At 41.1% G+C, this 26812-nt stretch overlaps 1 protein-coding gene across 3 annotated transcripts in view; it reads right to left on the bottom strand.

Moving 5' to 3' along the window:
- Positions 1-26812, bottom strand: part of LOC310696604 (uncharacterized protein) — a 516855-nt gene that overhangs the window by 5110 nt on the left and 484933 nt on the right. The window contains exons 1-4 of one of the 3 annotated variants that reach the window (XR_014520637.1): positions 6539-6657; positions 4151-4210; positions 3103-3270; positions 2672-2808 (exon numbers count right to left, since the gene is read on the bottom strand). Coding sequence is in view for 1 of the 3 variants with exons in the window: in XM_083482366.1 (XP_083338492.1) it covers positions 1150-1227; positions 3103-3270; positions 4151-4210 (306 nt within the window). In the remaining 2 variants the exon portion in view is untranslated. Of the gene's footprint in view, positions 1-1147; positions 1228-2671; positions 2809-3102; positions 3271-4150; positions 4211-6538; positions 6658-26812 lie in introns of those variants that run through there. The other 2 variants (XM_083482366.1, XR_014520638.1) reach the window with 2 other exon arrangements.

Below are 26812 nucleotides of genomic sequence, written 5' to 3'. Positions count from 1 at the left end.
AGAACCACAACTGGCCCATGAATACTTACCCCTATCAGAAAAGTGGAAAGAACTGTAGGGTTTGCAGTTTTGCTCACTACCATTACTGTTTGTTCCTTAAAGTAAGGTAAAGGTAAAGGGACCCCTGACCATTAGGTCTAGTCGTGGCCGACTCTGGGGTTGCAGCGCTCATCTCGCTTTACTGGCCGAGGGAGCCGGCATACAGCTTCCGGGTCATGTGGCCAGCATGATTAAGCCACTTCTGGCGAACCACAGCAGCGCACGGAAACGCCGTTTACCTTCCTAACAGAGCGGTACCTATTTATCTACTTGCACTTTGACGTGCTTTCGAACTGCTAGGTTGGCAGGTACAGGGACCGAGCAACGGGAGCTCACCCCATCGCGCTGCCGATTCGAACTGCCGACCTTCTGATTGGCAAGTCCTAGGCTCTGTGGTTTAACCCACAACGCCACCCCTGTCCCTTGTTCCTTAAAGTACTCTGAGATTATTTGGCCATGGGTGCTTCTAAAGGTACCCAGTGAATTTGGACCGCCGAAGTTGGCAAAATTAAACTGATTCGATTTTTTAAAAAATGATTAAAGATTTCTAGAATATAATGGAAATAACTGCATATTAAATAGGGGTCTTTCATGCTAGTAAGCGGTATGCAAATACTTTTGAGTATATAAATCAAAATAATTATGTCAGTTGTAAAGCTAACTTTCACAATACATTCCCATCATTTCTAAGAAAGGTGCAAATTTAATATTTCTTCGTATTGGGAGAGCAAACAAGGAAAATACGCTTTTCCAAGAAAGCAGCACTAAGCATCAATTCAGATTAGCACTTAAAAATTATGCTTCCTTAGTTGTGCTGGATAAACTCCCTTTAACTTCGTTGTTCAGGGTGGGGAGCCCGCTCAGTGGCCTGCCTACCAAAATATCTAAGTGGAAACCTTCATTTTAACCTCAAAGGGAAAATACAAAAACTGCCTGGAAAATCTTATACCCCTAGAAAAGACATCTAGTCAGAAAGAGGACAAGGTAGACATCATAATGATAAAGAGATAATTCAAAAGCTTCTAAGCACAACATTACTTCTTTTCATTAGAAACGAAGGAGCCAGTGGCATTTGGGAGAATTTAGCGGAGGAGATCAATGACCTTACCTTCAGCAATCCTTGCACAAAAAGACCCGACTCGTAATGAAAGGAGGTTTCATTTCTGCAAAGCCTCGAACACTTCCTCTCTGTTAAAGTGAGAAAGAGGCACAGTGTGCGTACCATCTGTAATAAAATATCATTTTAATAGTACAGGCAGTGAAGTTTAGCCAAGAGAAAAATCGGTAGTGGTTATATATTGCACAGGAACTGGGGCAATTCTTACAGGGATCCACATATATTTTCTAACAGCTATATGTTCCCCCCAGCATGCAAACTGCGAATTTTGTGGCCAGAGTAATGTTCTTTCCCCCCCTTCCAGCTTGGGCACCCACCTCCACTGGACTGTCCAGAACATCACTAGAGGAAATGTCCAGCCCACCATATTGCTGTTTGGAGACCATTTTTACAGCCTCCTTTTACAAATAAAATGTAGTTACTAGTTTTCCCCAAACAAGCCACCCGTCCCCTCGCTCCGTTCCCAGACTTCAGTTTTACAAGGATTTTCACAGAAGCCATTTTTTAAACAAAGGCATACTTAAGCAGGAAACCTTCATGACAGCTGTCTCCAATGTCATCATCGCTAAGGATTGTATCGCTTATCTGATTAAAAATAAGAGGAAGAGCATCTTGGGAACCACCATTGCGTGCACGTGTACTATAAAGGACAATTTTTAGTGCAAAAATGCCTGGGAGCCATAGAAAATGAGGAAATACACAATCAGAATTCTTATATACTGTTCATTTCCAGGATGAAGCCAGGACGCAAGAAGCGCTGAGCCTTAATCATGTTTCAAGCAAGTCAAGAGATTTCAAGGGTGGAAAACCATTCTCAGTCCAATGGCCACGCTCCTTCGTGGGTAATTTCCCAGGTGACACATGCCAAAAGTGGGCAGAGCTCAGGGGAAAAGTGTGCCAAGAAATCAATATAATTTTTTTACCTTTGTGCAGTAGACTAGCCTCTACACCAGGGGTCGGCAACCTAAGGCCCATGGGCCACAAGCGGCCCATGGGGGTTGTTTAACCGACTCATGGACCCCCGCCACCCGCTGGGTCGGCTCCCATGCGCCGTGCTAAACTGGCACGGAGCAGAGTGGGGACCGCCTTCTGCAGCATTGGCCAGCTTCCCATTGGCTGCAGGAAGCTCCTGCAGCCAATGGGAAGATGCACGCCTCCTCCGCGCCACAAACAGCATTGTGTGTGCGTGAGCACTCCGGTCCACCGCAGTGTCTGCGGGACCATGAACTGGCCCAAGCCACAAAAACCTTGCTGACCCCTGGTCTACACACACTCTATCCTTTCAATCTGAGACGCGGGTGGCGCTGTGGGTTAAAGCACAGAGCCTAGGACTTGCTGATCAGAAGGTCGGCGGTTCGAATCCCCGCGACGGGGTGAGCTCCCGTTGCTCGATCCCTGCTCCTGCCAACCTAGCAGTTCAAAAGCACATCAAAGTGCAAGCAGATAAATAGGTAGCACTCCGGCGGGAAGGTAAACGGAGTTTCCGTGCACTGCTCTGGTTCACTAGAAGCGGCTTAGTCATGCTGGCCACATGACCCGGAAGCTGTACGCCGGCTCCCTCGGCCAATAAAGCAAGATGAGCGCCGCAACCCCAGAGTCGGTCATGACTGGACCTAATGGTCAGGGGTTCCTTTACCTTTTATCCTTTCCATCTAGGAGACAAAGAGTCATTATTAGAGTTCATGGGCACCCAGGTCAAAACACATCAGTAAAAGACATTCCAGCATCCTGAAGATCCTACATTATGGCATTTCCCTATTTTACGACCAATCACTTTTTATAAACCTTTGCATGTAAAAAACAACAACAACTGCATACAGTTTTGGTCAAGTACAGTTAGAAAATGATTTCAAGTGCTGTCATGCTTATGAGATGGAAGCTGGTATTAACTCGGCACTCCCGAAAATCTAGAAGTATTCTTATTTACGATGTGTAATTTATTTTACCGAAGGCAGATCAAAAAGGAGAAGAATGGAAGAGCTGTTTCCTTTCATGACGCAGCTAAGATAAGGGCTTACATCTATGTCTTCTGGAGCACTTTGTGATTTCATAGATGAAAGGAGTTCCATTATAGGAATAACTTCCCCCTTCAGCACTGGAAAGCTGCTCTGGCCCTGGACAATAAATAACATTTTATGAAATAAAAAAAAGCAGAGCATGCACTTACAAAATGTGACATGAAAGGACTGGGAGGTTGTTGGTTTTTTGCAGAGAACAGAGTAATAGGGAAATAATCAAATACTTTATTTTCCAGGTTTGTTCCAACGTAACCGTAACCAACAGAAAGATAAGCAAATAAATCAAGAAAATAATTTTAAAACTGAATGCAATTTTAAAAACTGGATTCATAATCTTTTTATCTTAAGACTGTTCAGTGAAAGTACCTGGGACAGATCTAGGACTTAAACTGCGAAAAGATTAAATGCAGTTAACAAATTTACTGCTGCATTTAACACTTTATCAGAAGAAAAGATATGGGGTTTCATTCCTTGTTAATTACTATTCCCCAAGTGTCCTCTACAACATTCCCCCTCTCAGCCAGATATAGCTTAAGAAGCCTGCATTGTCAGTTCTTTTGCCTGACAAACAACTAATATAGAAAAACCTTCCCTTTTTTTGTAATACCATTTTCTTTTTGTTTTTTTCTATTTAGAAAATTACATTTGTTAGGAGGCTGATAGTAGTCAGCCTGAGGAAGATGCTACCTTTGTTTTTTTTAAAAAAGACTCAAAATTCATCTAAACTGCCTTCTATAGTGAGAATAAAATATTAATCAGATTTCTACTTTGCTCCAAAATAGGCAGGGTTAAGTTTTTCAGAATCCTCAGAGTTCCTATCACATCTTCATGGATATTGTTCTCGTATACAAAGCTTCCAGAATATCCAGGAGAATCCAAAGTAGCTCCTTCTTCGGATGCGTATGATGCAACAGGAAAGGAGCAAACACATTCATAACTCACTGAAATTAATTGAATTTGCAATCCATGTTCATACCTTGTCTTCCAGTCTCTCTGTGCCTTCTGAGGCAGCCTTTTGAAAGTGCTCTTGTCTTCCCTAAGGAATAAATCAGTATGTTTTCAGTAGGATTTGAGGGGGTGTTTTCTTTTTTTTAAAAGAAGGTCCTGATACATGTCTGCACATCTTAACCATGTCATACATAAAAAGACACCAGATCCACAACCTACCGTACGTTTCTGTGTACTAAGTTTTTTTCTTTAAAAATTATGCTAAAAAGTGGGGGTCGTCTTATACATGGCTAGTGCATAGGGTGGGTGTTTGAGCAGCTATTTGGTGTGTTATTGGTTGATGCGTCAATGGCTGGTGTTGATTGGCTGTTGCTGTGGCAATGCGGGGGGGGGGGGTGATTGCCAACTTTTCGGCGAGGGGACAGATGAGAGGCGGATTTTGCGACTTGTGCGGGTGAGCGATTTCCGGCAATCCCCGCTAGAAAAAGCTCAACAACCCTGGGTAATTCTCCCCCCCAAAAAAGCTCAAAACTCTGTGCCATCTCCCCCCATTTTCTTAAATGTTCAGAATATTAGCTGATGTTCTTTGGGTGTATAACATGAGGGACATCTTAATAACATCTCCAGCAATATATACGTCTGTAATGCAGTATGGCGGGACGCGGGTGGCGTTGTGGGTTAAACCACAGAGCCTAGGACTTGCCAATCAGAATGTTGGCGGTTCGAATCCCCGGACGGGGTGAGCTCCCGTTGCTTGGTCCCTGCTCCTGCCAACCTAGCAGTTCAAAAGCACGTCAAAGTGCAAGTAGATAAATAGGTACTGCTCTGGTGGGAAGGTAAACGCCGTTTCCGTGCGCTGCTCTGGTTCGCCAGAAGCGGCTTAGTCATGCTGGCCACGTGACACGGAAGCTGTACGCTGGCTCCCTCGGCCAGTAAAGCGAGATGAGCGCCACAACCCCAGAGTCGGCCATGACTGGACCTAATGGTCAGGGGTCCCTTTATCTTTTAATGCAGTATGCATTAAAACAGATTCTCATCTCAAAATGGCAACATATATTTTGGGAAGAGTTTAGCCTGCAAGTAGATTTGAGCTGACGATGCATGAGCTCTGCTGTTTCAAATCACTGTGCCCTAATCAAACCACTTCTGGGATTCAAAATTTAACATGTACACAGTTAAGTGAAGAATCTTGAACAGTGGTACCTTAGTTTTTGAACGAAAAACATTCCGAAAGACCGTTCCGTAGCCTTTGATACAACTCAATTTTTTTAATATGTATTTGTTGCATTGTGCACCAGCCTTTACCATTGCCCACTTGCCGGCTGAAGCTGATGGGAGATATAAAAATGTAGTGTAAACACCGAGAACTGGGAAACACTGGCCTGCAAGCGCTCCAGTTGGATAACAGCCTTTACCAAAGGTGTCATGGGCTTTGAAGACGCTCGAACTCAGGATGAAAAGGAGAAATGTGCTAAGAGGAAGGCACACTTGAAGCCCATTTACACCCTGATGAGCAAAAGACAATACAACAAAATGCTGATATATGGGTTCCATTAAGCCCATGTTGCATGAAATATTAGCAAGACCTTAAACATCAAAGTTTACTTCCATGAGGTGCTTAGACAAAATAGACTTTCAGGTGCCATAATTGGGAGACTTCTAGTTTGGGGGTGACAGGTGAGAAGCCGTAACAGGTGAGAAGAAACATCAATGCTCAGAGGTATGTGAACATAAGCATAAACAGTGCTTATCTATGTGCAGTATAAGTATGGAAATTTGGGAAACACTGGCTTGAGAGCGCTCCAATTGGAGAACAGCCTTTACCAAAGGTGCCATGGACTTTGAAGAAGCACAAACTCAGGACAAAAGGGAGAAATGAGCTAAGAGGAAGGTGCCTTTGGCAAATCCACACCATGATCAACTCCCGCCCAGAAACCAACATCCCCACTGTGGAAGGACGTGTGGATCCAGAATTGGCTTCCACAGTCACTTACGGACTCAAACCATGTTTATGTAAGGCAATCTTACTTGGCTATGAGTGATCACCAAAGAAGAAGATGGGAGATATGGTACTTTAACCACACCAGGAGGGCATAAGAGTGGCAGAAAAACAGGTTGCCTGCCCCTCGACCCAGCCCCCTAACCAGTTCCTCTCCTGCATTACAGATCTACCCCCATCGGTGTACACACCATATATTTAAAGCACATTCCCCGGACCCACTGAAGAATCCTGGGAACTGTAGTTTGTCTGGGGTGCTGGGAGTTGTAGTTCTCTCTGGGTGCAGAGGTTCCCAGGGTTCGCTTTCCCGGTCAATGCATGCTGTGAAAAGGACCCTCAAAGGGAGACACTGTTGCAGCTGCCCGTGTTCGGCAGAGTCACTCACCCTGGGACTTTAACGGGGGGCGGGATGCTCACCTGGAAGCGGCTACTCAGTCTCTGTGACTGCAAAGCTTCAAGGAGAGGGGAGGGGAACCCACTACCGTGGGTGCGCGCTGTCCAAGGTACTGCGCATCCCAGAGATTTGCTTGGGCGTTTTAAGAGAAAAAGGGAAGGAAGGAAGGCAAGAGTAAAGTATAGTGTCATGCACTTCTCATTTCCGGCTCTACAATGCATATTTTTATTTTTATTTTTGCGTTTTCTGCATGCGGTCAGATGCAACACAGAACAAGCCTGCATGTGTTCGCGGTTGCTAAAGCTGCAGCAGCCTTTGAATCTCTTTTATTTTTGCATCTGGCAAAAAAAGAGGTGGAAGAATCGAAAGAAGCAGTTCCGACGCAGCGCGCAGGTTTTTTTTTGTGGTTTTTTTTGCAATAATTCTATCCCCGGTTTATAAGTAACAAAAGCCGAGAATATGAGTTTTTCAGGACCCTCTGCTTGTCCCCGCCGTCGTTGGTGCTGCTCTGCATTTTCAGTCTTGTAGCACAACGGGCAGATATTCAACAGATAGAGTTGACAGAATAGCACATGGGTGCAGCTAGCATTTATTTTCAAGCAAAGGACCTTCCAGCTCCGGATTTTTTTTAACCCTTTTTAACATTTCGGTTCACTTCCACGCATGCAGGATCCTAGGATCTGTAATTGAGAGCCGGAAGTCTCTATCGAAAAGAAAGCCTTGCCTCTTAGGCGTGACACTTGCCTATCCAGCGCTGCAAGAAACACGCAGGCGCGAAAGGTGGTTTGTTGCTTTTAAATGAAGTGTTCAATCTGTGGTCCGGTCTACCGGTTTCACCCAGGTGATCCGTGGCACCTCTCCCTCAAATATTCACATTGCTTTTCAATTGCATTTGTTGCTTCTTTTATTTCTCATATTGCATTTTGTTATATTACAATTGCAACGCTATGGAATTCGAATTGCATTGCAGCACAGCACAATGCATGAAGTAAGGGAAGCAATAAAAACGCAAGTCAAAACCACGCAGCTTTCTAGCACGATGCATTGCAATTGCTGCGAAATATCAGTGCACGTTTCACCAAGCCCGTCAGCAATTTTCAAGTGGCCCATGGGGGTGAGTTTGGGAACCACTACTTCTCATTTTATATCACGTTTTGCTTCAGTGGCTTCTTAATGCTCACAGGAAATGTTTGCCTGTTTGGGATGCTTCCATCAGGTTTAGTGCTGACCAGGCCTGACACACACAAATAAAGCAAGCTTTCAAGGCTTATATACAGTGGTACCTTGGGTTACAGATTCTTCAGGTTACAGACTCCACTAACCCAGAAATAGTACCTCGGGTTAAGAACTTTGCTTCAGGATGAGAACAGAAATTGCGCCATGGCAGCGCAGTGGCACCAGCAGGAGGCCCCATTAGCTAAAGTGGTGCCTCAGGTTAAGAACAGTTTCAGGTTCAGAACGGACCTCCAGGACGAATTAAGTTCTTAACCAGAGGTACCACTGTATAGTGAACGGGACAACAGCTCACATTTCCAATTCCAGTGTTCACAAAATGCTACCTGAAAGTCACTTAATCACTTTTATATCTATAGACTGAGAAGTTGTGGGAAGCAGGAAACTAAATTTTGAGTTGATTTAATACAGTACTTGCATTCCACTTTTCTAACAAATGTCAAGCTCAAAAGTGGCTCGCAATAATCCCAATAGCATTAACAAATGTTGCAGTCACCAGAATATCAAGCACTATAGCATGTAAAGCAAGCAACAACAAAATAACCAGTGCAATAAAGTCAGTGTAATTCAGAGAGTTTTGCCATGCCAGGATACTTCCTAATCACATGGAACCATTACTCCAGAGCCCTTGTCCACACAAGGAACACCCCTTTCTGATTTCTTGAGATTGTGTGTAGAATTGTAGAGTTGGGGTCCAATCTGAAACCTGGACCTGAAATGCTGGACTGTTGCTTTGCTTTGCAAATGCGCTAGCAGTTTTATTGCTGCACCACTGTGAAAATCACTTGCTTGTTTTTTTAATGAGAAGACTGTGCACTTGAAACTGCCCAAAGCTTAACATCCCAATCTATACAGTATGCATGTTAGTTCTGAAAAAATGGCTGCCATCTGTTAAACAGATTTCTTGAGTCCGTTTGTGCATCCCTGTGCCTGTCTACTCAGATGCCAGCCCCACTGTGTCCAGTGAGTCTTGTTGTTGTTAGAGGAAAAACAGACCAGTCAACTGCTGACAAAACATTAAGGTCTGGGAGGACTTGGTAACAATCCAGGAGAGGTCTATCATTAGGCCCTCCTGTTCTTTCTGTTGCTGCCTTTATGCTAGTATATTTAAAACTAAGAGGAATGTCGACAGAAGAGGCTTTAGTGGCTGCATTATATAAGATAAATGACTCATTGGATCAGCTTCACAGGAAAATGGACACGATAAATGCGAAAGTGGATGTTTCAATTACTATAATTAACTTAAATACAGAAAGTATAAACAATACCAATACAGAAACCACCCAGAAATTGATACAGGAACCTACTTTAATATGGCAAACTGCGGAGGAAGCCAGGGAAAAAGCCGTTGTCGCTGAATGTGGAGTAACACAACTGGAGTGAAAGAGAAAGAGAGCCCCAGCCCTACAGAGGCAACTTGAGGAACATAAGTTGACGCTCGCTATGACTGAACTTAAAGAAAAACAGATGAATTTGAGGATTAGAGTTCACCTTTGGTGGACATGCCCAAGGATTAAGACACAATGGGAGATGATTCATAATGAAATGAAAAAGGTATTTAAATATACCCTTTTGAAGAAACCAGAGGCCTTTCTCCTGGGCATGGTCGGCCAATTAGTGTTAAAGAAGGATAGAATTTGTTTCATCTATGCAACAATAGCAGCAAGAATACTCATTGTGAAGTACTGGAAGACACAAGATTTATCCATTCGGGAAGAATGGGAGATGAAGTTGATGGACTATATGGAATTGGCGGAAACGACTGGCAGAAATCCGAGACCAGGGAGAAGAGCTGGTGGAAGAAGACTGGAAAAAGTTTAAGACTATTTATAGAAATATTGTAAAAACAATGAATGTTAGAAAAATGTTGGAATGAAGTTATATGGCTTTAGTAGAAATGCTATAAGGAATCAAGTATAAATAGATTAATAGTGTATTAAAGGGAAAATAAGGTTAGAATATGTTAAGATAATTATAGGATAGAAAACAGAGGAAGATGGAAAGGAATTGCTGAAATAATTAATATAAGTGGAAAACAAAAAGGGAGGTGTGAGGAGGTCGTGGAAATAAGGGAATGAAAGATAAGACATTGAAATTGTTCTGTGTTTGAAATGGTTTGTGTCTTGCTTTGTTAGTTTCATGTTTTTCTTTTTTTTCTTCCCCCCCCTTTCTTCTTTTGTCTTTCTGTTTTGTTGTGTTTAAATGGTTGAAAATTAATAATTATTTTTTTTTTAAAAAAAGAGACTTGTTGTTGTTTAGTCGTTTAGTTGTGTCCGACTCTTTGTGACCCCATGGACCAGATCACGCCAGGGACTCCTGTCTTCCACTGCCTCCCGCAGTTTGGTCAAACTCATGTTCGTAGCTTCAAGAACACTATCCAACCATCTCGTCCTCTGTCCCCTTCTCCTTGTGCCCTCCATCTTTCCCAACATCAGGGAAACACCAGGGAGTCTTCTCTTCTCATGAGGTGGCCAAAGTATTGGAGTCTCAGCTTCACGATCTGTCCTTCCAGTGAGCACTCAGGGCTGATTTCCCTAAGAATGGATAGGTTTGATCTTCTTGCAGTCCATGGGACTCTCAAGAGTCTCCTCCAGCACCATAATTCAAAAGCATCAATTATTCGGCGATCAGCCTTTTTTATGGTCCAGCTCTCACTTCCATACATCACTACTGGGGAAACCATAGCTTTAACTATACGGACCTTTGTTGGCAAGGTGATGTGTCTACTTTTTAAGATGCTGTCTAGGTTTGTCATTGCTTTTCTCCCAAGAAGCAGGCGTCTTTAAATTTCGTAGCTGCTGTCACCATCTGCAGTGATCATGGAGCCCAAGAAAGTAAAATCTCTCACTGCCTCCATTTCTTCCCCTTCTATTTGCCAGGAGGTGATGGGACCAGTGAGACTTACTCCCAGGCAAATGTGTAAAGTCTTGTAGCCTGAATCTTACTGAGATAATTCAGTTATGCTGAGTATCTCATTTTGGCAAGCCTGCTGAGTGACAGTAAACTAAACTAAACTAAGCCAGATGGATTGCAAAACAAGCTGATACTTGCACAAGCTTTTGACAATTTAATTTTGACAAGGCTGAACTAATATTCAAGACAAATATTGAAAACGCATTAGGATAAAACCAAACACTATTTGCTAATTGCCAAAAATTACTATAAAGAGGAACAGAAATGATTTTTACAGGATATACTCTTTTTTTTGGCAGTCGCTCTGCTTTTACAGCTTTCCATGAATTTTGTATTTTTAATGAAGACAAGAGGAGGGTTATAACGTGATCTTACAAAGCTAGTAAGATATGGAGCCAGCTGCATTTAGCACACTCTGTACAGAAATGTTGGCAGATTGCTATGTAAGCAGATCTTATTTTGAAACAGAAAATACAGCTGGCAGCAAAATGTGAGATGGGAAATTCGTGTATATTTTTTTTAAAAAAACCGCAAAACAAAACAAGGGGGCTTAACTGAGCCCACAGCCCAGACAAAGAATTTGTCATGCCCATTAATTTCAGTAATTTACTTTGATTAAAACTTAAGTTAAATGCCCCTCAAATAACAATAAGATAGCAACAAAACAACAACAGAAATATTAATTTATTTTATACAGTGATTTTCTAAACCACTTAATCAAAGAGCTCTGTAAGCAGTATACAAATTAAATGGTTGATAAAACACAGCAAAAAGCCACAAAACAGTTCATAAATGATTGTACTCAAAAAACAATAATTATTAAAACTTTTATAAAACTTTTACAAAACTTTTATAAAAAATATGGACAACAAAATTTGGGTCTGGGTAGGCTTAGGGATTTTTTCAAAAAAATATTTTCTGCCGGTTAGGTTTTTGAGGGCTGATTTATGTTCCTTTGATAAAAAGACATCTGTTTCCATTGCCAAAGCTTTCAGGGGAGCATTTGCAACCGGTTGGCACCATTTTTGAGTGAATTGCCAAAAGTCAGATTTTTGCTGAAATTGTGACCCCGGGGCTTAGGGATTTTTTTAAAAAAATATTTTCTGCCGGTTAGGTTTTTGAGGGCTGATTTATTTTCCTTTGATAAAAAGACATCTGTTTCCATTGCCAAAGCTTTCAGGGGAGCATTTGCAACTGGTTGGAATCATTTTTGAGTGAACTGCCAAAAGTCAGATTTTTGCTGAAATTGTGACCCCGGGGCTTAGGGATTTTTTCAAAAAAATATTTTCTGCCGGTTAAGTTTTTGAGGGTTGATTTCTATTCCTGTGATAAAAAAGCCTTCTGTTTCGAGTGCCAAACCTTTCTGGAGAGCATTTGCAACTGGTTGGCACCATTTTTGAGTGAATTGCCAAAAGTCAGATTTTTCCTGAAATTGTGACCCCGGGGCTTAGGGATTTTTTCAAAAAAATATTTTCTGCCGGTTAAGTTGTAGAGGGCTGATTTCTTGGCCTGTGATCAAAAGCCTTCTGTTTCCATTGCCAAACCTTTCAGGAGAGCATTTGCAACCGGTTGGCACCATTTTTGAGTGAATTGCCAAAAGTCAGATTTTTGCTGAAATTGTGACCCCGGGGCTTAGGGATTTTTGCAAAAAACTATTTTCCGCCGGTTAAGGTTTTAGGGCTGATTTCTTGTCCTGTGGTAAAAAGACTTCTGTTTCCATCGCCAAAGCTTTCAGGGGAGCATTTGCAACCGGTTGGCACCATTTTTGAGTGAACTGCCAAAAGTCAGATTTTTGCTGAAATTGTGACCCCCGGGGCTTAGGGATTTTTACAACAAAATATTTTCTGCCGGTTAAGTTGTTGAGGGCTGATTTATTTTCCTGTGATAAAAAGCCTTCTGTTTCGAGTGCGAAACCTTTCAGGAGAGCATTTTCAAGCTTTTGGCACCATTTTTGAGTGAATTGCCAAAAGTCAGATTTTTGCTGAAATTGTGACCCCGGGCTTAGGGATTTTTTCAAAAAAATATTTTCTGCCGGTTAGGTTTTTGAGGGCTGATTTATTTTTCTTTGATAAAAAGACTTCTGTTTCCATTGCCAAAGCTTTCAGGGGAGCATTTGCAACCGGTTGGCACCATTTTTGAGTGAACTGCCAAAAGTCAGATATTTGCTGAAATTGTGACCCCGGGGCTTAGGGATTTTTTCAAAAAAATATTTTCTGCCGGTTAGGTTTTTGAGGGCTGATTTCTTGTCCTGTGATGAAAAGCCTTCTGTTTCGAGTGCCAAACCTTTCAGGGGAGCATTTGCAACCGGTTGGCACCATTTTTGAGTGAATTGCCAAAAGTCAGATTTTTGCTGAAATTGTGACCCCGGGCCTTAGGGATTTTTGCAAAAAGAAATTTCCGCCGGTTAAGTTTTTGAGGGCTGATTTCTTGTCCTGTGGTAAAAAGACTTCTGTTTCCATCGCCAAAGCTTTCAGGGGATCATTTGCAACCGGGTGGCACCATTTTTGAGTGAATTGCCAAAAGTCAGATTTCTGCTGAATTTGTGACCCCGGGGCTTAGGGATTTTTTCAAAAAAATATTTTCTGCCGGTTAAGTTTTTGAGGGCTGATTTATTTTCCTGTGATAAAAAGCCTTCTGTTTCGAGTGCGAAACCTTTCAGGAGAGCATTTTCAAGCTTTTGGCACCATTTTTGAGTGAATTGCCAAAAGTCAGATATTTGCTGAAATTGTGACCGCGGGGCTTAGGGATTTTTTCAAAAAAATATTTTCTGCCGGTTAGGTTTTTGAGGGCTGATTTATTTTCCTTTGATAAAAAGACTTCTGTTTCCATTGCCAAAGCATTCAGGGGAGCATTTGCAACCGGTTGGCACCATTTTTGAGTGAACTGCCAAAAGTCAGATTTTTGCTGAAATTGTGACTCCGGGGCTTAGGGACTTTTTCAAAAAATATTTTCTGCCGGTTAGGTTTTTGAGGGCTGATTTATTTTCCTTTGATAAAAAGACTTCTGTTTCCATTGCCAAAGCTTTCAGGGGAGCATGTGCAACCGGTTGGAACCATTTTTGAGTGAACTGCTAAAAGTCAGATTTTTGCTGAATTTGTGACCCCGGGGCTGAGGGATTTTTTCAAAAAAATATTTTCTCCCGGTTAGGTTTTTGAGGGCTGATTTATTTTCCCTTGATAAAAAGACTTCTGTTTCCATTCCCAAAGCTTTCAGGGGAGCATTTGCAACCGGTTGGCACCATTTTTGAGTGAACTGCCAAAAGTCAGATTTTTGCTGAAATTGTGACCCCGGGGCTTAGGGACTTTTTCAAAAAAATATTTTCTTTCGGTTAAGTTTTTGAGGGTTGATTTCTATTCCTGTGATAAAAAAGCCTTCTGTTTCGAGTGCCAAACCTTTCTGGAGAGCATTTGCAACTGGTTGGCACCATTTTTGAGTGAATTGCCAAAAGTCAGATTTTTGCTGAAATTGTGACCCCGGGGTTTAGGGATTTTTTCAAAAAAATATTTTCTGCCGGTTAAGTTGTAGAGGGCTGATTTCTTGGCCTGTGATCAAAAGCCTTCTGTTTCCATTGCCAAACCTTTCAGGAGAGCATTTGCAACCGGTTGGCACCATTTTTGAGTGAATTGCCAAAAGTCAGATTTTTGCTGAAATTGTGACCCCGGGGCTTAGGGATTTTTTCAAAAAAATATTTTCTGCCGGTTAGGTTTTTGAGGGCTGATTTATTTTCCTGTGACAAGAAGCCTTCTGTTTTGAGTGCGAAACCTTTCAGGAGAGCATTTTCAAGCTTTTGGCACCATTTTTGAGTGAATTGCCGAAAGTAAGATTTTTGCTGAAATTGTGACCCCGGGCTTAGGGATTTCTTCAAAAAAATATTTTCTGCCGGTTAGGTTTTTGAGGGCTGATTTATTTTCCTTTGATAAAAAGACTTCTGTTTCCATTGCCAAAGCTTTCAGGGGAGCATTTGCAACCGGTTGGCACCATTTTTGAGTGAACTGCCAAAAGTCAGATTTTTGCTGAAATTGTGACCCCGGGGCTTAGGGACATTTTCAAAAAAATATTTTCTGCCGGTTAAGTTTTTGAGGGTTGATTTCTATTCCTGTGATAAAAAAGCCTTCTGTTTCGAGTGCCAAACCTTTCTGGAGAGCATTTGCAACTGGTTGGCACCATTTTTGAGTGTATTGCCAAAAGTCAGATATTTGCTGAAATTGTGACCCCGGGGCTTAGGGATTTTTTCAAAAAAATATTTTCTGCTGGTTAGGTTTTTGAGGGCTGATTTATTTTCCTGTGATAAAAAGCCTTCTGTTTCGAGTGCCAAACCTTTCAGGGGAGCATTTGCAACCGGTTGGCAACATTTTCGAGTGAATTGCCAAAAGTCAGATTTTTGCTGAAATTGTGACCCCGGGGCTTAGGGGTTTTTTCAAAAAAATATTTTCTGCTGGTTAGATTTTTGAGGGCTGATTTATTTTCCTGTGATAAAAAGCCTTCTGTTTTGAGTGCGAAACCTTTCAGGAGAGCATTTTCAAGCTTTTGGCACCATTTTTGAGTGAATTGCCAAAGGTCAGGTTTTTGCTGAAATTGTGACCCCGGGGCTTAGGGATTTTTTCAAAAAAATATTTTCTGCCGGTTAACTTTTTGAGGGCTGATTTCTTGTCCTGTGATAAAAAGCCTTCTGTTTCGAGTGCCAAACCTTTCAGTGACCATTTGCAACCAGTTGGCACTATTTTTGAGTGAATTGCCAAAAGTCGGATTTTTGCTGAAATTGTGACCCCGGGGCTTAGGGATTTTTTCAAATAAATATTTTTTGCCGGTTAAGTTTTTGAGGTCTGATTTATTTTCCTGTGATAAAAAGCCTTCTGTTTCGAGTGCGAAACCTTTCAGGAGAGCATTTGCAACCGGTTGGCACCATTTTTCAGTGAATTGCCAAAAGTCAGATTTTTGCTGAAATTGTGACCCCGGGGCTTAGGGATTTTTTGAAAAAAATATTTTCTGCCAGTTAGGTTTATGAGGGCTGATTTCTTGTCCTGTGATAAAAAGCCTTCTGTTTCGAGTGGCAAACTTTTCAGGAGAGCATTTGCAACCGGTTGGCACCATTTTTGAGTGAATTGCCAAAAGTCAGATTTTTGCTGAAATTGTGACCCCGGGGCTTAGGGGTTTTTTCAAAAAAATATTTTCTGCTGGTTAGATTTTTGAGGGCTGATTTATTTTCCTGTGATAAAAAGCCTTCTGTTTTGAGTGCGAAACCTTTCAGGAGAGCATTTTCAAGCTTTTGGCACCATTTTTGAGTGAATTGCCAAAAGTCAGATTTTTGCTGAAATTGTGACCCCGGGCTTAGGGATTTTGTCAAAAAAGTATTTTCTGCTGGTTAAGTTTTTGAGGGCTGATTTCTTGTCCTGTGATAAAAAGCCTTCTGTTTCCATCGCCAAACCTTTCAGGAGAGCATTTTCAAGCTTTTGGCACCATTTTTGAGTGAATTGCGAAAAGTCAGATTTTTGCTGAAATTGTGACCCCGGGGCTTAGGGGTTTTTTCAAAAAAATATTTTCTGCCGGTTAGGTTTTTGAGGGCTGATTTATTTTGCTTTGATAAAAAGACTTCTGTTTCCATTGCCAAAGCTTTCAGGGGAGCATTTGCAACCGGTTGGCACCATTTTTGAGTGAACTGCCAAAAGTCAGATTTTTGCTGAAAGTGTGACCCCGGGGCTTAGGGATTTTTTCAAAAAAATATTTTCTGCCGGTTAAGTTTTTGAGGGCTGATTTATTTTCCTGTGATAAAAAGCCTTCTGTTTCGAGTGCGAAACCTTTCAGGAGAGCATTTTCAAGCTTTTGGCACCATTTTTGAGTGAATTGCCAAAAGTCAGATTTTTCCTGAAATTGAGACCCCGGGGCTTAGGGGTTTTTTCAAAAAAATATTTTCTGCCGGTTAGGTTTTTGAGGGCTGATTTATTTTGCTTTGATAAAAAGACTTCTGTTTCGATTGCCAAAGCTTTCAGGGGAGCCTTTGCAACCGGTTGGCACCATTTTTGAGTGAATTGCCAAAAGTCAGATTTTTCCTGAAATTGTGACCCCGGGGCTTAGGGTTTTTGTTCAAAAAAGTATTTTCTGCCGGTTAGGTTTTTGAGGGCTGATTTATTTTGCTTTGATAAAAAGACTTCTGTTTCGATTGCCAAAGCTTTCAGGGGAGCCTTTGCAACCGGTTGGCACCATTTTTGAGTGAATTGCCAAAAGTCAGATTTTTCCTGAAATTGTGACCCCGGGGCTTAGGGTTTTTGTTCAAAAAACTATTTTCTGCCGGTTAGGTTTTTGAGGGCTGATTTATTTTCCTGTGATAAAAAGCCTTCTGTTTCGAGTGCCAAAGCGATCAGGGGATCATTTGCAAGCTTCTGGCACCACTTTGGGTTGAATTGCCAAAAGTCAGATTTTTGCTGAAATTGTGACCCCGGGGCTTAGGGATTTTTTCAAAAAAATATTTTCGGAGGTTAGGTTTTTGAGGGCTGATTTCTTGTCCTGTGGTAAAAAGACTTCTGTTTCCATTGCCAAAGCTTTCAGGGGTGCATTTTCAAGCTTTTGGCACCATTTTTGAGTGAACTGCCGAAAGTCAGATATTTGCTGAAATTGTGACCCCGGGGCTTAGGGACTTTTTCAAAAAAATATTTTCTGCTGGTTAGGTTTTTGAGGGCTGATTTATTTTCCTTTGATAAAAAGACTTCTGTTTCCATTGCCAAAGCTTTCAGGGGAGCATTTGCAACCGGTTGGCACCATTTTTGAGTGAACTGCCAAAAGTCAGATTTTTGCTGAAATTGTGACCCCGGGGCTTAGGGACTTTTTCAAAAAAATATTTTCTGCTGGTTAGGTTTTTGAGGGCTGATTTATTTTCCTGTGATAAAAAGCCTTCTGTTTCGAGTGCCAAACCTTTCAGGGGAGCATTTGCAACCGGTTGGCAACATTTTCGAGTGAATTGCCAAAAGTCAGATTTTTGCTGAAATTGTGACCCCGGGGCTTTGGGGTTTTTTCAAAAAAATATTTTCTGCTGGTTAGATTTTTGAGGGCTGATTTATTTTCCTGTGATAAAAAGCCTTCTGTTTCGAGTGCGAAACCTTTCAGGAGAGCATTTTCAAGCTTTTGGCACCATTTTTGAGTGAATTGCCAAATGTCAGGTTTTTGCTGAAATTGTGACCCCGGGGCTTAGGGATTTTTTCAAAAAAATATTTTCTGCCGGTTAACTTTTTGAGGGCTGATTTCTTGTCCTGTGATAAAAAGCCTTCTGTTTCGAGTGCCAAACCTTTCAGTGACCATTTGCAACCAGTTGGCACCATTTTTGAGTGAATTGCCAAAAGTCGGATTTTTGTTGAAATTGTGACCCCGGGGCTTAGGGATTTTTTCAAAAAAATATTTTTTGCCGGTTAAGTTTTTGAGGTCTGATTTATTTTCCTGTGATAAAAAGCCTTCTGTTTCGAGTGCGAAACCTTTCAGGAGAGCATTTGCAACCGGTTGGCACCATTTTTGAGTGAATTGCCAAAAGTCAGATTTTTGCTGAAATTGTGACCCCGGGGCTTAGGGATTTTTTCAAAAAAATATTTTCTGCCGGTTAGGTTTATGAGGGCTGATTTCTTGTCCTGTGATAAAAAGCCTTCTTTTTCGAGTGGCAAACTTTTCAGGAGAGCATTTGCAACCGGTTGGCACCATTTTTTTAGTGAATTGCCAAAAGTCAGATTTTTGCTGAAATTGTGACCCCGGGGCTTAGGGATTTTTTCAAAAAAATATTTTCTGCCGGTTAAGTTTTTGAGGGCTGATTTATTTTCCTGTGACAAAAAGCCTTCTGTTTTGAGTGCGAAACCTTTCAGGAGACCATTTTCAAGCTTTTGGCACCATTTTTGAGTGAATTGCCAAAAGTCAGATTTTTGCTGAAATTGAGACCCCGGGGCTTAGGGGTTTTTTCAAAAAAATATTTTCTGCCGGTTAGATTTTTGAGGGCTGATTTATTTTCCTGTGATAAAAAGCCTTCTGTTTTGAGTGCGAAACCTTTCAGGAGAGCATTTTCAAGCTTTTGGCACCATTTTTGAGTGAATTGCCAAAAGTCAGATTTTTGCTGAAATTGTGACCCCGGGGCTTGGGGGTTTTTTCTAAAAAATATTTTCTGCCGGTTAGGTTTTTGAGGGCTGATTTATTTTGCTTTGATAAAAAGACTACTGTTTCCATTGCCAAAGCTTTCAGGGGAGCCTTTGCAACCGGTTGGCACCATTTTTTAGTGAATTGCCAAAAGTCAGATTTTTCCTGAAATTGTGACCCCGGGGCTTAGGGTTTTTGTTCAAAAAAGTATTTTCTGCCGGTTAGGTTTTTGAGGGCTGATTTATTTTCCTGTGATAAAAAGCCTTCTGTTTCGAGTGCCAAAGCGATCAGGGGACCATTTGCAAGCTTCTGGCACCACTTTTGGGTGAATTGCCAAAAGTCAGATTTTTGCTGAAATTGTGGCTTAGGGATTTTTTCAAAAAACTATTTTCGGAGGTTAGGTTTTTGAGGGCTGATTGATTTTCCTGTGATAAAAGGCCTTCGGTTTCCATCGCCAAAGCGATCAGGGGATCATTTGCAAGCTTCTGGCACAATTTTTGAGTGAATTGCTAAAATTCAGATTTTTGCTGAAATTGTGGCCTTAGGGATTTTTTCAAAAAACCATTTTCCGCCGGTTAAGTTTTTGAGGGCTGATTTCTTGGCATGTGATCAAAAGCCTTCTGTTTCCATCGCCAAATCTTTCATGTGAACATTTGCAACCAGTTGACACCATTTTTGAGTGAATTGCCAAAAGTCAGATTTTTGCTGAAATTGTGACCCCGGGGCTTAGGGATTTTTTCAAAAAAATATTTTCTGCTGGTTAAGTTTTTGACGGCTGATTTCTTCTGCTGTGATAAAAAGCCTTCTGTTTCGAGTGCCAAACCTTTCAGGAGAGCATTTTCAACCGGTTGACACCATTTTTGAGTGAATTGCCAAAAGTCAGATTTTTGCTGAAATTGTGACCCCGGGGTTTAGGGATTTTTTCAAAAAAATATTTTCTGCCGGTTAGGTTTTTGAGGGCTGATTTATTTTGCTTTGATAAAAAGACTTCTGTTTCCATTGCCAAAGCTTTCAGGGGAGCATTTGCAACCGGTTGGCACCATTTTTGAGGGAATTGCCAAAAGTCAGATTTTTCCTGAAATTGAGACCCCGGGGCTTAGGGATTTTTTCAAAAAACTATTTTCGGAGGTCAGGTTTTTGAGGGCTGATTTATTTTCCTGTGATAAAAGGCCTTCTGTTTCCATCGCCAAAGCATTCAGGGGATCATTTGCAAGCTTCTGGCACCACTTTTGGGTGAATTGCCATAAGTCAGATTTTTGCTGAAATTGTGACCCCGGGGCTTAGGGATTTTTTCAAAAAAATATTTTCTGCCGGTTAGGTTCATGAGGGCTGATTTCTTGTCCTGTGATAAAACGCCTTCTGTTTTGAGTGCGAAACCTTTCAGGAGACCATTTTCAAGCTTTTGGCACCATTTTTGAGTGAATTGCCAAAAGTCAGATTTTTGCTGAAATTGAGACCCCGGGGCTTAGGGGTTTTTTCAAAAAAATATTTTCTGCCGGTTAGATTTTTGAGGGCTGATTTATTTTCCTGTGATAAAAAGCCTTCTGTTTTGAGTGCGAAACCTTTCAGGAGAGCATTTTCAAGCTTTTGGCACCATTTTTGAGTGAATTGCCAAAAGTCAGATTTTTGCTGAAATTGTGACCCCGGGCTTAGGGATTTTGTCAAAAAAGTATTTTCTGCTGGTTAAGTTTTTGAGGGCTGATTTCTTGTCCTGTGATAAAAAGCCTTCTGTTTCCATCACCAAACCTTTCAGGAGAGCATTTTCAAGCTTTTGGCACCATTTTTGAGTGAATTGCCAAAAGTCAGATTTTTCCTGAAATTGAGACCCCAGGGCTTAGGGGTTTTTTCAAAAAAATATTTTCTGCCGGTTAGGTTTTTGAGGGCTGATTTATTTTGCTTTGATAAAAAGACTACTGTTTCCATTGCCAAAGCTTTCAGGGGAGCCTTTGCAACCGGTTGGCACCATTTTTGAGTGAATTGCCAAAAGTCAGATTTTTCCTGAAATTGTGACCCCGGGGCTTAGGGTTTTTGTTCAAAAAAGTATTTTCTGCCGGTTAGGTTTTTGAGGGCTGATTTATTTTCCTGTGATAAAAAGCCTTCTGTTTCGAGTGCCAAAGCGATCAGGGGACCATTTGCAAGCTTCTGGCACCACTTTTGGGTGAATTGCCAAAAGTCAGATTTTTGCTGAAATTGTGACCCTGGGGCTTAGGGATTTTTTCAAAAAACTATTTTCGGAGGTTAGGTTTTTGAGGGCTGATTGATTTTCCTGTGATAAAAGGCCTTCGGTTTCCATCGCCAAAGCGATCAGGGGATCATTTGCAAGCTTCTGGCACAATTTTTGAGTGAATTGCTAAAATTCAGATTTTTGCTGAAATTGTGGCCCCGGGGCTTAGGGATTTTTTCAAAAAACCATTTTCCGCCGGTTAAGTTTTTGAGGGCTGATTTCTTGGCATGTGATCAAAAGCCTTCTGTTTCCATCGCCAAATCTTTCATGTGAACATTTGCAACCGGTTGACACCATTTTTGAGTGAATTGCCAAAAGTCAGATTTTTGCTGAAATTGTGACCCCGGGGCTTAGAGATTTTTTCAAAAAAATATTTTCTGCTGGTTAAGTTTTTGAGGGCTGATTTCTTGTCCTGTGATAAAAAGCCTTCTGTTTCCAGTGCCAAACCTTGCAGGAGAGCATTTTCAAGCTTTTGGCACCATTTTTCAGTGAATTGCCAAAAATCAGATTTTTGCTGAAATTTTGACCCTGGGGCTTAGGGATTTTTTGAAAAAAATATTTTGTGCCGGTTAAGTTTTTGAGGGCTGATTTCTTGTCCTGTGATAAAAACCTTCTGTTTCGCGTGCCAAACCTTTCAGGAGAGCATTTTCAACCGGTTGGCACCATTTTTGAGTGAACTGCCAAAAGTCAGATTTTTGCTGAAATTCTGACCCCGCGTCTCAGGGATTTTTTCAAAAAAATATTTTCTGCCGGTTAAGTTTTTGAGGGCTGATTTCTTGTCCTGTGATAAAAAGCCTTCTGTTTCGAGTGCCAAACCTTTCAGGAGAGCATTTTCAACCGGTTGACACCATTTTTCAGTGAATTGCCAAAAATCAGATTTTTGCTGAAATTGTGACCCCGGGGTTTAGGGATTTTGTCAAAAAAATATTTTCTGCCAGTTAGGTTTTTGAGGGCTGATTTATTTTGCTTTGATAAAAAGACTTCTGTTTCCATTGCCAAAGCTTTCAGGGGAGCATTTGCAACCGGTTGGCACCATTTTTGAGGGAATTGCAAAAAGTCAGATTTTTCCTGAAATTGTGACCCCGGGACTTAGGGATTTTTTCAAAAAACTATTTTCGGAGGTTAGGTTTTTGAGGGCTGATTTATTTTCCTGTGATAAAAGGCCTTCTGTTTCCATCGCCAAAGCGATCAGGGAATCATTTGCAAGCTTCTGGCACCACTTTTGGGTGAATTGCCAAAAGTCAGATTTTTGCTGAAATTGTGACCCCGGGGCTTAGGGATTTTTTTCAAAAAAATATTTTCTGCCGGTTAGGTTTTTGAGGGCTGATTTCTTGTCCTGTGATAAAAACACTTCTGTTTCGAGTGCCAAACCTTTCAGGAGAGCATTTGCAACCGGTTGGCACCATTTTTGAGTGAATTGCCAAAAGTCAGATTTTTCCTGAACTTGTGACCCCGGGGCTTAGGGATTTTTTCAAAAAACTATTTTCCGCTGGTTAAGTTTTTGAGGGCTGTTTTCTTGTACTGTGATAAAAAGACTTCTGTTTCCATCGCCAAAGCGATCAGGGGATCATTTGCAAGCTTCTGGCACCATTTTTGAGTGAATTGCCAACATTCAGATTTTTGCTGAAATTGTGGCCCCGGGGCTTAGGGATTTTTTCAAAATAATATTTTCTGCCGGTTAAATTTTGGAGGGCTGATTTATTGTCCTGTGATAAAAAGCCTTCTGTTTCGAGTGCCAAACCTTTCAGGAGAGCATTTTCAAGCTTTTGGCACCATTTTTGAGTGAATTGCCAAAAGTCAGACTTTTGCTCAAATTGTGACCCCGGGGCTTGGGGATTTTTTTAAAAAACTATTTTCCATTGGTTAAGTTTTTGAGGGCTGATTTCTTGTCCTGTGGTAAAAAGACTTCTGTTTCCATCACCAAAGCTTTCAGGAGAGCATTTGCAACCGGTTGGCACCATTTTTGAGTGAATTGCCAAAAGTCAGATTTTTGCTGAAATTGTGATCCCGGGGTTTAGGGATTTTTTCAAAAAAAAAATTCTGCCGGTTAGGTTTTTGAGGGCTGATTTCTTGTCCTGTGATAAAAAGCCTTCTGTTTCGAGTGCCAAACCTTTCAGGGGAGCATTTGTAACCGGTTGGCACCATTTTTCAGTGAATTGCCAAAAGTCAGATTTTTGCTGAAATTGTGACCCCGGGGTTTAGGGATTTTTTCAAAAAAATATTTTCTGCCGGTCAAGTTTTTGAGGGCTGATTTCTTGTCCTGTGATAAAAAGACTTCTGTTTCCATCGCCAAAGCTTTCAGGGGAGCATTTGCAACTGGTTGGCACCATTTTTGAGTGAACTGCCAAAAGTCAGATTTTTGCTGAAATTGTGACCCCGGGGCTTAGGGATTTTTTCAAAAAACTATTTTCTGCCGTCTAGGTTTTTGAGGGCTGATTTATTTTCCTGTGATAAAAGGCCTTCGGTTTCCATCGCCAAAGCGATCAGGGGATCATTTGCAAGCTTCTGGCACTATTTTTGAGTGAATTGCCAAAATTAGGGATTTTTTCAAAAAACTATTTTCCGCCGGTTAAGTTTTTGAGGGCTGATATCTTGGCCTGTGATCAAAAGCCTTCTGTTTCCATCGCCAAATCTTTCATGTGAACATTTGCAACCGGTTGGCTCCATTTTTGAGTGAATTGCCAAAAGTCAGATTTTTGCTGAAATTGTGACCCCCGGGGCTTAGGGATTTTTTTTAAAAAATATTTTCTGCCGGTTAAGTTTTTGAGGGCTGATTTATTTTCCTCTGATAAAAAGCCTTCTGTTTCGAGTGCCAAACCTTTCAGGAGAGCATTTTCAAGCTTTGGGCACCATTTTTGAGTGAATTGCCAAAAGTCAGATTTTTGCTGAAATTGTGACCCCGGGGCTTAGGGGTTTCTTCAAAAAAATATTTTCTGCTGGTTAGGTTTTTGAGGGCTGATTTATTTTCCTTTGATAAAAAGACTTCTGTTTCCATTGCCAAAGCTTTCAGGGGAGCATTTGCAACCGGTTGGCACCATTTTTGAGTGAACTGCCAAAAGTCAGATTTTTGCTGAAATTGTGACCCCGGGGCTTAGGGACATTTTCAAAAAAATATTTTCTGCCGGTTAAGTTTTTGAGGGTTGATTTCTATTCCTGTGATAAAAAAGCCTTCTGTTTCGAGTGCCAAACCTTTCTGGAGAGCATTTGCAACTGGTTGGCACCATTTTTGAGTGAATTGCCAAAAGTCAGATATTTGCTGAAATTGTGACCCCGGGGCTTAGGGATTTTTTCAAAAAAATATTTTCTGCTGGTTAGGTTTTTGAGGGCTGATTTATTTTCCTCTGATAAAAAGCCTTCTGTTTCGAGTGACAAACCTTTCAGGAGAGCATTTTCAAGCTTTTGGCACAATTTTTGAGTGAATTGCCAAAAGTCAGATTTTTGCTGAAATTGTGACCCCGGGGCTTAGGGATTTTTTTAAAAAAATATTTTCTGCCGGTTAGGTTTTTGAGGGCTGATTTATTTTCCTTTGATAAAAAGACTTCTGTTTCCATTGCCAAAGCTTTCAGGGGAGCATTTGCAACCGGTTGGCAGCATTTTTGAGTGAACTGCCAAAAGTCAGATTTTTGCTGAAATTGTGACCCCGGGGCTTAGGGATTTTTTCAAAAAAATATTTTCTGCCGGTTAAGTTTTTGAGGGCTGATTTATTTTCCTCTGATAAAAAGCCTTCTGTTTCGAGTGCGAAACCTTTCAGGAGAGCATTTCCAAGCTTTTGGCACCATTTTTGAGTGAATTGCCAAAAGTCAGATTTTTGCTGAAATTGTGACCCCGGGGCTTAGGGGTTTTTTCAAAAAAATATTTTCTGCCGGTTAGGTTTTTGAGGGCTGATTTATTTTCCCTTGATAAAAAGACTTCTGTTTCCATTCCCAAAGCTTTCAGGGGAGCATTTGCAACCGGTTGGCACCATTTTTGAGTGAATTGCCAAAAGTCAGATTTTTGCTGAAATTGTGACCCCGGGGCTTAGGGATTTTTTCAAAAAAATATTTTCTGCCGGTTAAGTTTTTGAGGGCTGATTTATTTTCCTGTGACAAGAAGCCTTCTGTTTTGAGTGCGAAACCTTTCAGGACAGCATTTTCAAGCTTTTGGCACCATTTTTGAGTGAATTGCCAAAAGTCAGATTTTTGCTGAAATTGTGACCCCGGGCTTAGGGATTTTTTTAAAAAAATATTTTCTGCTGGTTAGGTTTTTGAGGGCTGATTTATTTTCCTTTGATAAAAAGACTTCTGTTTCCATTGCCAAAGCATTCAGGGGAGCATTTGCAACCGGTTGGCACCATTTTTGAGTGAACTGCCAAAAGTCAGATTTTTGCTGAAATTGTGACTCCGGGGCTTAGGGACTTTTTCAAAAAATATTTTCTGCCGGTTAGGTTTTTGAGGGCTGATTTATTTTCCTTTGATAAAAAGATTTCTGTTTCCATTGCCAAAGCTTTCAGGGGAGCATGTGCAACAGGTTGGAACCATTTTTGAGTGAACTGCTAAAAGTCAGATTTTTGCTGAATTTGTGACCCCGGGGCTGAGGGATTTTTTCAAAAAAATATTTTCTCCCGGTTAGGTTTTTGAGGGCTGATTTATTTTCCCTTGATAAAAAGACTTCTGTTTCCATTCCCAAAGCTTTCAGGGGAGCATTTGCAACCGGTTGGCACCATTTTTGAGTGAACTGCCAAAAGTCAGATTTTTGCTGAAATTGTGACCCCGGGGCTTAGGGACTTTTTCAAAAAAATATTTTCTTTCGGTTAAGTTTTTGAGGGTTGATTTCTATTCCTGTGATAAAAAAGCCTTCTGTTTCGAGTGCCAAACCTTTCTGGAGAGCATTTGCAACTGGTTGGCACCATTTTTGAGTGAATTGCCAAAAGTCAGATTTTTGCTGAAATTGTGACCCCGGGGCTTAGGGATTTTTTCAAAAAAATATTTTCTTCCGGTTAGGTTTTTGAGGGCTGATTTATTTTGCTTTGATAAAAAGACTTCTGTTTCCATTGCCAAAGCTTTCACGGGAGCATTTGCAACCGGTTGGCACCATTTTTGAGTGAACTGCCAAAAGTCAGATTTTTGCTGAAATTGTGACCCCGGGGCTTAGGGATTTTTTCAAAAAAATATTTTCTGCCGGTTAAGTTTTTGAGGGCTGATTTATTTTCCTGTGACAAGAAGCCTTCTGTTTTGAGTGCGAAACCTTTCAGGACAGCATTTTCAAGCTTTTGGCACCATTTTTGAGTGAATTGCCAAAAGTCAGATTTTTGCTGAAATTGTGACCCCGGGCTTAGGGATTTTTTCAAAAAAATATTTTCTGCTGGTCAGGTTTTTGAGGGCTGATTTATTTTCCTTTGATAAAAAGACTTCTGTTTCCATTGCCAAAGCATTCAGGGGAGCATTTGCAACCGGTTGGCACCATTTTTGAGTGAACTGCCAAAAGTCAGATTTTTGCTGAAATTGTGACTCCGGGGCTTAGGGATTTTTTCAAAAAAATATTTTCTGCTGGTCAGGTTTTTGAGGGCTGATTTATTTTCCTTTGATAAAAAGACTTCTGTTTCCATTCCCAAAGCTTTCAGGGGAGCATTTGCAACCGGTTGGCACCATTTTTGAGTGAACTGCCAAAAGTCAGATTTTTGCTGAAATTGTGACCCCGGGGCTTAGGGACTTTTTCAAAAAAATATTTTCTTTCGGTTAAGTTTTTGAGGGTTGATTTCTATTCCTGTGATAAAAAAGCCTTCTGTTTCGAGTGCCAAACCTTTCTGGAGAGCATTTGCAACTGGTTGGCACCATTTTTGAGTGAA

The sequence above is a fragment of the Podarcis liolepis genome (genome assembly GCF_965112155.1).
Source record: "Podarcis liolepis genome assembly, chromosome: 17".
Taxonomy (NCBI): Eukaryota; Metazoa; Chordata; class Lepidosauria; order Squamata; family Lacertidae; genus Podarcis; species Podarcis liolepis.
This window is presented reverse-complemented; position numbering and strand designations above follow the sequence as displayed.